This window comes from Primulina eburnea, chromosome 14, assembly GCF_022965805.1.
Source record: "Primulina eburnea isolate SZY01 chromosome 14, ASM2296580v1, whole genome shotgun sequence".
Classification (NCBI taxonomy): domain Eukaryota; kingdom Viridiplantae; phylum Streptophyta; class Magnoliopsida; order Lamiales; family Gesneriaceae; genus Primulina; species Primulina eburnea.
In genome coordinates, this window is record NC_133114.1 from 9,159,817 (window position 1) to 9,171,880 (window position 12,064).

The 12,064-nt window shown below is 34.8% G+C and overlaps 1 protein-coding gene across 1 annotated transcript; it reads right to left on the reverse strand.

The window, feature by feature from the left end:
* Nucleotides 1-5,267: 5,267 nt before the first annotated feature.
* On the reverse strand, nucleotides 5,268-10,797 carry LOC140812718 (protein OBERON 4-like). The gene is made up of 2 exons (XM_073171065.1): nucleotides 7,234-10,797; nucleotides 5,268-6,172 (listed from the first exon to the last, which is right to left on the reverse strand). The coding sequence occupies exons 1-2, from the start codon at nucleotides 10,121-10,123 to the stop codon at nucleotides 5,601-5,603; spliced, it is 3,462 nt and encodes a 1,153-aa protein (XP_073027166.1). The 5' UTR covers nucleotides 10,124-10,797; the 3' UTR covers nucleotides 5,268-5,600.
* Between the last annotated feature and the right edge of the window lie 1,267 nt (nucleotides 10,798-12,064).

Sequence of the window (12,064 nt, forward strand, 5' to 3'; positions counted from 1 at the left end):
AACATCTGTAGATAATTGCTATCAACTAGGAGAAGAACTTACCTGCGAACCTATAAAAATTAGTGAACTCGATCTATGACATCAAAAGTTCGGTCATTCAAACTTCAAGACTAGATATTGCACGAGGTATTCCCAAATTATCCTCAGGGGTATATATTTTTGAGGAGCTTGTCAAAAAGGTAAACAAACTCGGGTGTCGCTCTCTGTAACACTTCGGCATAACACGCTACCTTGAGGTACTACATATGCATCTTATGGTTCTAATGGAAGTGGAAAGATATGAAGGTAAAAAATATTCTTTTATATTTGTCGATTTTTCATGCTTCACATTGGTAAGCTTTGTTAGGGAAAATCATACACTTTCATTGCTTTTAAAAGTTTACTTGCAAAGATTACTAACCTGCATAACTTAAAGATAAGAAAAATCATAACCGACTATGGTAAAGAGTTCGAGAACTCTCTGCTTTTATCATTGTTGATAAAAAAAAAGTATAACTCATGAGTTCTCTGCCCCAAAGCTCCCCGACAAAATGGCATTTTCGAACGGAAAAATCGTACCTTGCAAAACTAGCCTAGGGTAATGTTGAGTTCAAAGAATATTTCAAACATTTTTGTGCTGAGGCCCTAAACACGGCATGTAATATTTCAAATCGCATATATTTGAAAAGTTGTTTTACTATGACATTTTATGAGATAATCTTGGGAAGAAGACGGAATCTTAAATATTTTTCATGTTTTTTGATGCATATGCTATGTTTTAAATGACGGATATCAACTAGTCAAGTTTAAATCCAAGAGTAATAAGTGCTTGTTTCTTGGATACTCTACAAATAACTGTGTCTATCTAATGTTTAATTTAAAAACTAGGACGATTATGAGATCCATTAATGTTTATTTGATTATTTTGCTGATCTCAAAGTAAAAGGAGTTGAAGATGATACAGATCATTTCTCTTCATAGATCATTGGAGATGTACATGGGGACATGCAAACTTGAAGGAAGGAAAAAGTTGAATGTCGAAAGATGATTGGATTATTATGCATGAGTTTTGCATACTATCAGGTAAGACACTCCTGCTTTGTGTCACACATTGAGCCAAAGAACATTATTGAAGCCTTAAAAAGATGAATTTTGGATTAGTGCTATGCATGAGAAAGTTGAACAATTTGTTTGCAATGATGTGTGTGATTTAGTTCCAATGCCTGAATATGTTAATGTGAACAAAATAAATTTTTAAGAACAAAACTAGTTAATAAGGAAATATTGTAAGAAATCAAGCTCGGTTGGTTGTTCAAGGGTATACACTGGTTGAGGGGTGGATTTTGATGAAACATTCACTCTTATAGCTCACATTGAGTTTATTCGACTTTTTCTTGCCATTGCATGTTACATGAAGATTAAAATTTATCAAATTTATGTGAAAAGTTCTTTTTTAACGGTATTTTGAATGAAGAAGCTTATGTGAGTCAACTGAAAGGATTTGAGAATCAACATCACTTGGACCATGTTTACAAGCTGAAGAAGGCATTGTATGGTAGGTTGACTGATTTCTACTTGAGATTGGCTTCAAATGTGGTGAGGTAGATAAAAGTCTTTTCATTCAAAGTTTGAAGCATGATATACTCATATGTCAAATTTATGTGGATGATATAATTTTTTGGGCTTATTCAAAAAGCATGTGGATAATTTTGTTAAATGAAAATATTCAACATTTGAAATGAGCACGGTACGTGAGTTAAGTTTATTCCTCGCCTTCAAATAAAGCAATTACATGACGGAATCTTTCTATGTCAAAGCAAGTATGCAAAGAATTTAATGAAGAAATAATGTCATGGTAACACTAAACACATGAAAACTCCCATGGAATTTAGTGAGAAACTATGCAAAGACGATGTTGCTTAAGGTGTTGACAACATCATGTATAGCAGCATCATTGGTACTCTCTTATATTTGATTGCAAGCCGTCCAAATATCATGTTTAGTGTATGTTTGTGTGCGAAGCACCGATCAAATCCCAAGGTCACACACTTAAAAGCTATGAAACATATCTTACGATACATAGCAGGCACTTTAGATCTAGGATTATGGTATACTAGGGAAATCAACACCAATCTAGTAGGATATAGTGTCACCGATTGGTAGGAATAAAAACTGTGTGTCACTCTCGATTGCTGAATCAAAATATGTGGCAGTTGGATGTAGTTGCTCTCAACTTCTACAGATGAATCAAATGATAGAATATTATGGCCTTAAGAATGAGATTCACATCGTGTACTGCGATAACTCAAGCACAATTGACATATCAAAAAATCTAGTACAACACTCTCGAACAAAACACATTGACATTAAACATCTTTTTATTTGAGATTTAGTGGAGAATGTTTGATCTGTATAGAATTTGTTGAGACTAATAATCAATTGACGGACATATTCACAAAAACTTTAGATTTCGAGAGGCTTATAAAATCTTTCGGCATGTGTGCATTCTGATGCTTTAGATTTCGAGAGGTTTTCCAATCTAATGAAATCTCTCAGCATATGTGCATTCTGATCATTCCCGGATGTTGTCTTGGATGTTACAATATCTGAGACAACACCTAACATGCATTTGAATTTTAGGATATGAGAAATTCTAAACTTTTCATTCATTTTATACTATGTGATGTTTGTACTGTGTTGGATAATTTTCTGATGTGCTCTAATTTGCACTCAAAATTTCAATCAAGAACTTGATTGTGATGAATATTGTGTTTTAGTCACAAAATAGTAGAGAGATGTTTGTTCATTATATGATCATATATATATATATATATCATATATATATATATATATCATATATATATGATATATATATATATATCATATATATATATATATATATATATATATATATATATATATATATATATATATATATATATATATATCTTGATGACATTCTAGACAACGTGGATAACAAAGACTATGATTTGAGCAAAGCCTTCTCAACTAAGTTTTACTCTAAAAAATCTCTAACTCAGTGGTTTCTGTATGCCAACTGAGAGTTCATTGATAAGAAGAACGTGGATACAAAAGTCTTTATTAGTCAGAATCTGGTGGCTTTCCTCAAACTCTGTGAGTTATTTTCGACTGTTTTTGGAGTGGTGTTGTACTATCCTAAGCCTATTCTTGATTTCTACACCAATCTCTCACACGTGTAGGTGATGAGAGATCAAAAAAGTTTGAAAAAGTTTTTGTTCATGATGAATTGTACAATTTCAGTCCCGCAGTCATTAACAACCTCTACCATACTTCTGTCGATGCAGAACCTTCGACCTGACATTCATAAGGTTACTTCAGTATTAACCGGAAGCTTGATCACTCACTTTCCAGCACATCCAAGTCGTCGTTCTGCTGCCAACTTGAAGTTTTTTTTACTCAATTCTTCACAAAATTTATATACGCAATTATACTCCTTCAACAAATTCAATTGGTGACGAGACCACAGGAATTGGTTCTGTTTTCCACCGGTACTCACAATACCTTTAATTTTGGAAACTCAGTCTTCAAAACAGTAATCCAATTGGTAAAGTAGGTTTCAAATCATCCAAATTTCATTTTCCCTCACTGATTAATAGGATCCTTGAGACCCAATGATTCATAAGAGACATTGATGAGGAGCTGTCTGATGTAAGTGATATGCTAAAGATTGCACACGCCATGTTTAGAGGTTATCGGAAGATATAACTTCCCTGGTCCTCATCATCTGACTTCAAACTGATCACCAGCATATCTCCAGGCTCATATTGATTTTTCACTCAAACAAATTGTCTGGGTCAAAGAGTTAATTGCTCATTATGAAGCCCAAGTGGCAGAATATCGCCAAATTTTGGATTTGGTTGTCCATTCTAGACAAAAAAAAAAAAGAGGAGAAATAGGAGTGGTACACAAACTTCAGAAGTAGGACCATCGCGAACAAAAAAAAGTGATAAACTGAATAAGAAACAGGCTAACACTGATAGTGATCAGTGATTTTATTTTATATGTTCTAATTTTGTTTAGTTTTAATTTATTTTCATGTTTCTTAAGTTATTGTTAATTCATTAGGTGTTAAGATGTTTTTAAATGATATGCTCTGATTTAGTACTAATTGATGAATGTGTTTTCCTACGTATTGTCAACAAGACTAACAACACTCGAGCTAATATTATCAAATTCAGAGGGATATATATTTTCAAATTCAAGAGGAGTTAAATGGAGTTTCTTGGAGTTGTATCAATGTGCGGAATTGCTTGTGCTTATTTTGTACAAAAAAGAAAAAAAAAAGGAGAAATTGAAAGGAAACGTGACTTGCATTGCGAGAGACAATTCCCTAAAATTATTTTTTCTTTTTTTAGAAGATTTTTCACTTGAGTTTTGCTTTTTTAAAATATTGAGTTTCAAACCCTAGATTTGATATGTAATATTTAAAAAAAAATTGTTTACTAATGAAAGACTATTTTTCTTATCTTGTAAGAATCTGTTCAAGGAATCCTATCAAAATCAACATACGTCTATATATATATATATATATATATATATATAAGAATAATTATTGGACCGTAAAAAAAAAAAGAGACGAGAGAACGAAGATAAAGCTAGGGAGAATTTCCTGAAGAACTCGCAAAGACAAATCATTGATATATCACTGTGTTGTCGTGACGTGTCGAAGACATTTGAAAACAATAATCGTATAAAGTGTATATTGAATAATTGTTTTGTTAATCCGAATTTCGGCTACACAAATTTGTATCCTTTTATTTTGGTTATTTACTTGTTAAGGAACATGTTTTTTCGTTTCTTCACTAGTTTGATTTTGTAAACTCGATTTATTTTCTAATAATTATTTTGTCATGAAACATCGAAAAAATGTGTTAATTTACATAATTATCTCTGTTTTACTTTGAAAGTTATTTATTTTTGCGTTATATTATTCTCCTGCATGTTAATGTTACAATATCCGAAACAACACTTACGTATGATACACACAATCCTTACTATTATGTTAAACAAAATACTTTCAAAAACGATTACTTTGGCTTTCCTAATAAATTTCATGGTTAGATAAAATCATATCACTACTTCTTATGTACCTAATTTAAAATTTTATAATTACATAATCAAATCATATATAAAATTTTCATTTATTACGTTACATACACAACACTTTAGACAACATAATTGCGTAAAATCGGTAGCCCAATTCTCCTGTTTGAAAGTACTGAGAAGAAATGGAAGGTAGAAATCTAAAGTAGAAACAAGATTGATTATCTTTTCTTTTTGTTGAAAGAAAAGAGATAAAATTTAGTTTCAGATGGTGATTACAAACAGTTATAAACTTAGACCTAGCATTTCTCCATCCGCATTCTTTCCACACTGATAAAATTCATCAAAGAAAATCGAAATCGCTAGCTTGTGCACGGATTTTAGTTAGCAACTTAGCACAGCACAGCAGTGCACAGCAGTAAGGGAAAAGATATACTTAGTAGAGCACCTAACAGAGATACAAAATGCAATGATAAATAGCAGGCGAATCTTCAGAATATCGAGGGATTCGAAGAAGATGAAAAGCAGCATGTTGATCACGTTGGAAGGTTCCTTCTTGTTGCTTCCATTTTCAACAGAAGGTCTTTGATGTCTGATTCCATTCTGATTCTCATGTTGAAATATTCTTGATACACTCGGTCCAGAGCTTGGAGCTCCTCCATCTTTTGTTTTTGCATTTCCTCAGCTTCTGACAGACGCAGTTTCGCGATCCTGCTCTTGTACTCTTCTTCGATCATCTCATCTTTTTTGGTTGAAATACGCTTCAGTGCTTCAGCTTCCCTTCGAGCATCGTCAGCACGTGTTTGAAACATATTTGCCTCCGCTTGTTTGACTTTTACAATACTCTCCAATTCGTCGAAAACCTGTTTTTTTTGGGTATTTTTCAGCAAATCCATGCTTATCGAGTATTTGTCATTCCTTTTTCTGTCAAAATCAGGAAGTAAATGGATAGAGTTTTCGAGAGGTGCAGTCTTAGTCGGACGGATGGTTTTTGTCCACCCAGTTCCTTGGCTCAGCCCAGCACTGCCATTGCTGATATTTTGGTTTCGCGTCGAGAAGTTCTTTCCGGCTTCGATAGAAATGCTTGTAGTGTCAAGTGTTTCGCTTTCTGCAATCAAAGGAAGTGATTTTAGCAAATATGTGAACCAAAGGAGAACAAAGGCTTCGGTTGTCAATGTTTTTTGAAAATACTTTCATCTTTAAAATTTTAAAAATACAGTATTATTCATTTCATTTCATTATCTAAAAACCATTTTCACTTTCTATTAATATTAGCCAATATAAAATTAAAAATTTATCGTGTTTTTAAAAATATAAACAAACACATGTTTTAATTATTTATATATTTTCTAAAAACTCATTTTTCGAAAAAAGAAAAAACTTCAGAAATGTCGGTAACATAACCAAATAAAGCCAGAGATATTTTGAGGCCATACAAAGTGGGGAGTATTATATGATAGAACATGAGAAGCTCTCACCATCAAGTATATCTTCCAGGCTGATAATGTAAAATATCAAAACTAGACTCCATAACTAATCAAAGAAAAGAAATTCAAACTATATGAATATGATTCAGACACTTGGTTTCCATGACTTCACGTTCCTCATATTTCAACCATTGATGAGAAAAAACTTTCGAGTTTCAAGTAAGTAATTCAATGAAATAATTTACAAGCAAAAGGATAAACAAGAAGATAAAAGTAGGGTAAGACCATCAATTATAAAAATGAAATCTTGATTTTTCTTTCCCTGTGCATAACAGTTTCCGAACATCCGGAAAAATATAAGAGAGGGTTGAAAATAAAGGATAATGAAGACAGCCAGCCAAGATTTTAAAGAGAAAGAGCATGCTATTTTCGGCCCTTCATGTATCCTGGTCCACTTGAAACCAAACCACAAATTTACCAAAGATTATATTGCTCGTGTTCAAAAAAATTTTGAGTGTCAGAAGTCGAATTAACAATGATTTCAACACAAAAACCAAACTAAAAATGAAAAGAGGAAGAAAAAATAGATTTAGTCTTGATTGCTTGTGACACCGTTTTTATAGTATACGTTAAAATTTGCTGCTCAAACACATACATAATACGTGTAAAAGAAGTTGATCATGCACCAGATGTACTCAAACAAGATGACAGCAACGCAAAATAACGCAAAAACTAATCTTACCAGAGAAAAAGGTCAAAATTTGGTTTTGCACATCCTGAAGTACAGCTCCATCAACTAATTTAGATAACATCTGGTTGGCAATTTCATGCAGCTTTTTCCCTCTTGCATCCTCACTGGCACAGAATATTCTTCTCACATGTTCAAGTTCCCTCAAGAGGTTCTCAGCTGTCCATTCTTTCACAAAGTTAATGAAAACTTCCTTCACAAAACCAAACATTTCGGAAGGATGCTCACAGGCAAGACAATGGAATTGCATTTCCATGGTGCCATGAGCACCTGTTGCACTACGTCCGTTCCTGATATGTGATTCTCGTAATCCACAATCCGCATGGCACCAATGTAGACATACATCACAACCAACCCAACTGCACGTGTTGGATGCCATGTCAAACTTCGAACACACAAGACACATGCACTCCCGGCAGAAACCATTCTGATTCACACATATTTTGCAGTCACACTCATCGGCGGGCAGAAGGCTTCGGCAAGTGATATTTCTACATCTCCGGTGTAGAAATATCTCGGCCAAATCGGCAGATGGGATTTCGCATTTCTGTAGAAGATATTCTCGAAGCCCTGTCTTCAAAGCCACCAAGATCTCCAACTGAACACGATGTGCATTAGTTAATGAATCCAAGGTAAAATCTGCCCTTTTCCTCAATGCCTTCTGCAAAGCACTCAGCTGCCACTGCTTAGCTTGATTCAAGAAGATGTCAGAGACAAACTCCATCAAGAGCGCCATGTGCTGTCCCGTCATATCATTGAATTTCTGGGCCATTGTATGTATAGGTTCAGAAACTATCATAGTGATTACAGACTCGGTAAAGTCAGATACAACGATTGATCCATGGTCTTTTTCATCAGGGTTATAATTATTGATTTTTAGTGATCCACCGCCATCTTTCTCTGGCAATAATTGTTTCCTATCTCTATGATATTCTGGTCCATTATCAAACGATCCACCAGCTTGTGCTCCAGATAAGTGCTTGTTAAAACTTAACTGTCTATCAAGTCCCGGTGGTAATTTCGAGCATTTCCCTATGTTCAGCTGTTGTAGCTCAGCTTGTCCACTAGAATTACCTTGAGATATTTGAGACTGGCCGTGCAAGCTATTTCCTCTGGATGACGTGCCTCGATATGCTGGAACATCTTTATTCTTATTCTCATCTGCTGACAAAGCATTCCAATCCACCCCTTGAAACAAAGGCTTACTGCCAACAGATTGCTCAAAATCAAATGCATTGTGAGTCAGGGAACAGCTCGGATTATGAGTGAACTGCTGAGAGCCGGAGAAGGATATTGAAGCAGTAAATCCATCAGAATTTGTCCGGAAGGAGCTATGAAAGGACTGAATGCTTCTTGCATGACTAGGAGAACCAGGAGCCGGAACTCTACTATGAGAACCAATGGGAAATAAAACATTTGGCAAGCCAAGGGAAAGCTCAAGAGCCAACTTATCATCTTGCGGCTTATTGTGACTTGATTGCTCAACTCTCTCTTGATTCTTAATTGGAACAGTGGAGAAAAATTGAAATCCTCTGGTACTTGTCCCTTCAGTTCCAGTATCTCCACATTTTGCAAGGTCCATAGGTTCATTTTCAATCTCCAAATCAGTTTCCGTAACGCCAACAGAGTTAGAGGGCAATATGGCAAGACATTTGCCCTTATCCTTCAAACTTTTTGTTGTATCCTCAGTCAAAGGTTTTTCAGTTCTTTCGACAAATCCCACCTTGCCATTCATACCAGGATCAACTGCCTGCAATTCAAGATCACCACCCTTCCCTTCCTTTTGTTCTAGAAAAGGTAATGACTTCACATCCTCCTCAAAATGGTCCTGTCTTCTGATCTCCATTTTGTTGCCATCATGCTCATTTTCTCCAATTGTTTCATTTTCATCTACGCTTCTGGTAGTCTTTGGGGGTGCTCTAAGGGTATCCTGAGAATCTGGTACTTCTTTATTCTTGTTCACAACATTCTCAACAGTGTTAGATTCAACAGTGTTAGATAATCCACTTTCCGCTAGCTTCTCACAGCCACCCACTAAACTCCCATCTATTTTTTCTTCATACAAAGCATTTGCTTTGCCCTGCCAGGTTTCAGTGTCAACGCAATCACTTAAATCCTTTAGTGAGGAGTTCAATGTCGCAGCATCTCTATCTTTAATCTCTCTATTGGTCAAAGAGACGAGGGGTTGTGGATCAGGATCCAGTTCCCCTTCTTCTCTTTCACTGCTCCGACCACTACTTTCCACTGGCATGTCTTCAGATATCTTGACTTCGACACCCTTCGACTGCTCACTGCCGGAGTCCTTAGACCAAGCTGGGGATTTTGTATTCCTGGGTCCCTGAGGGGACCTCGCCTTACCAATCTCCTCAGATTCCACTCTACTTCCTCGACCTATCTCAGCACCATCATTCCTAATGTCATCATCACCATCTTTCCCACCTTCAAACCTCCTCCATGATGAAACACTGCCCTCCCTCCTCGACCGATCCCTCTCGGACCTAAATCCCTTTGGAAACTCTCTCCTGGGTCCACAAAAGCTCTCGGACCGATACATCCGATCCATTCCATAACCAGCCCGTGGTGAAGAGCTTGTGATACCTCTCTCATTCCCATCTCTATGCCGCTCATGACTCTTCCTCCGATCATAACTTTCCGAATCGTAATCCGATCGTTTTCTGACCAGTCTAGAGCTCTCTCTATCATCATCTGGACGCTCATACCTAGATACAACTTTCCTCCCACTGTCAGAAGATTTGTAGTAAGTGTTCCTATGCGAGGAAGACGTGCGGTATAAAGCTGAATCCTCATCCCTCTTTCCCCAGTCTTTCATGACACTCTTCTCTCCAAATGAATTTATATCTTCACTTGACCTCAACTTCTTCATACTGTATACTCTATACAACCAGCAAACACCACTAAACAAAAGCAACTAAAAAACCATATCTTTTCCTATACTACACACAAACTACTCCAGAGTCGCATAATTACACTATAATTCATCAACATTTAACAAATCAAACCAAAGAAATGTTAAATAAAAAATCCAAAGTCAACTAGTTAAACCCACCAGAAAATCTTCAAGTCCTGTACCGTCTCAAATAAAGACAAATAAAAATCCAGCTGGTTCTAAACGGAAGCTAATCACCAGATATTCCAAGATTCAAGAACCATTATCAAACTCAAAACCGAAAGTAACAGCTCCACTAAAAAAACTCAAACTTTGCTAACCCTAGGTTTAACCATATCCCACCAAAACTTCCGATTGATAACAAGAACTCGAGGTTGAGATGCAAACAAACCCAGATTCAAATACCATTTTGAGAGAATCACCAGATGCTTACACCGAAAACACTCGCCGGAGACGAAATCGCCATGTGGATACTACGTGCGTTGGGAGAATTGGGAGGTACTTTCTTCCTCTGTGCAGTCAACGAAGGCTTTAATTAGTGGGGTGGGAGTTGAGACAAGAGACTCGAATACGCAACGGCGCACCGGTCAAGTCCCTTCGACAACTGAAAGATGCTGATGGGGCGGGGGGTGGGGGGTGCGTAATGAGCATCGAACGTCAAAATCACACACCATTGGTCAATCCGACACGATTCAATTAAAGAAAAAAAAGTTAGATTTGAGTTTAGGATTTTTGTGTTTGGATCATATCGGATTGAACTCGATAACTGACCCTAAAAAAATGATCGGATTAAATTAAGTTCGGGTTGATCTGAAAATTTTAATTTTTTTTAAAAAAATATAATTAATAAATATTGTCTACATTTTTATATATGATATGTCTGAAAAAATATTATTGTATATTTATATCATAAATTTTCATAATTTAATATTTATTTTGAACATTTTTTTTATTTTTTAAACAATTATTTATTTGATTTAGTAAATATATTTTATTTGTCAAAATTAGACTTTTAAATTTAAATCATATGTATGAGGGATATTTTATTATTATGTGTTTAAACTAAAATATTATTTTTTTAAATTTTATTTAATTTTCTTTAAAAAAAATTCAAAATCAGATTGATTCAAGTTCGGATTGAGTTCAGATTGAGCAAATTTTTAATAATACTATTGTTCGACTTGACTCAACCCACTCAACTCATCTAGATTGACACAACTAGTAATGCGCCTCATGCACAGGTTAAAATGGAACAAAAGAGTCAACCGTACTATTCGGAAACGTGGAAGCGAAGCGAACAATGGGCTGAAGAATATTTTTGTAATTATAAAAAGATTTCATCAACCTACAAAAAATCATTCATATAAAAAAATTTAATTTTAGTTAATAATATAGATAATTATGATTGCTAAAATATATATATATATTATAAAGTTTCTAAAAGCAAAATGTATAAATTACTCGTTATCATGGAAATATTAAATATACCACCAAAATATATAATTGATAATAACAGTGTATTTGTGAGCTACTTATAACGTGATGGCCCAAGTCGGGTTTTGTGTGGGAAAAATTTATTTTTTCAATTTGATAATAATAAAAATATTATATTTACCCACTCGAATATATTATTTGAATTTAAACCAACCTGATTTTCAATATTACAATAGTTCAAACGTGAGCTTCCTGTTACCCACTCGACTTATATACTTATTGTTTACCAACATCTTGCAAACAGCATATTCCACTAATTTTGCAATAAGCAATGGTTTTATAAAATTTATGCAATAAATAGTCCAGTAAGTAAATGAAATAACTGTTATGAAAAACTAAAATTTATGGTAAAAGTAAAAATTTCAAACTCCCAAAATTTACCAAACTACATACTTTATAAAAATTTTCTCTCTACTCATTGTG

Coding starts and splice junctions, on each gene's coding strand:
- LOC140812718 (XM_073171065.1), bottom strand. CDS start 10,123: ATGAAGAAGTTGAGGTCAAGTGAAGATATAAATTCATTTGGAGAGAAG. Junction 6,173..7,233: donor AATTTTGACCTTTTTCTCTG/GTAAGATTAGTT, acceptor CTTTGATTGCAG/AAAGCGAAACACTTGACACT.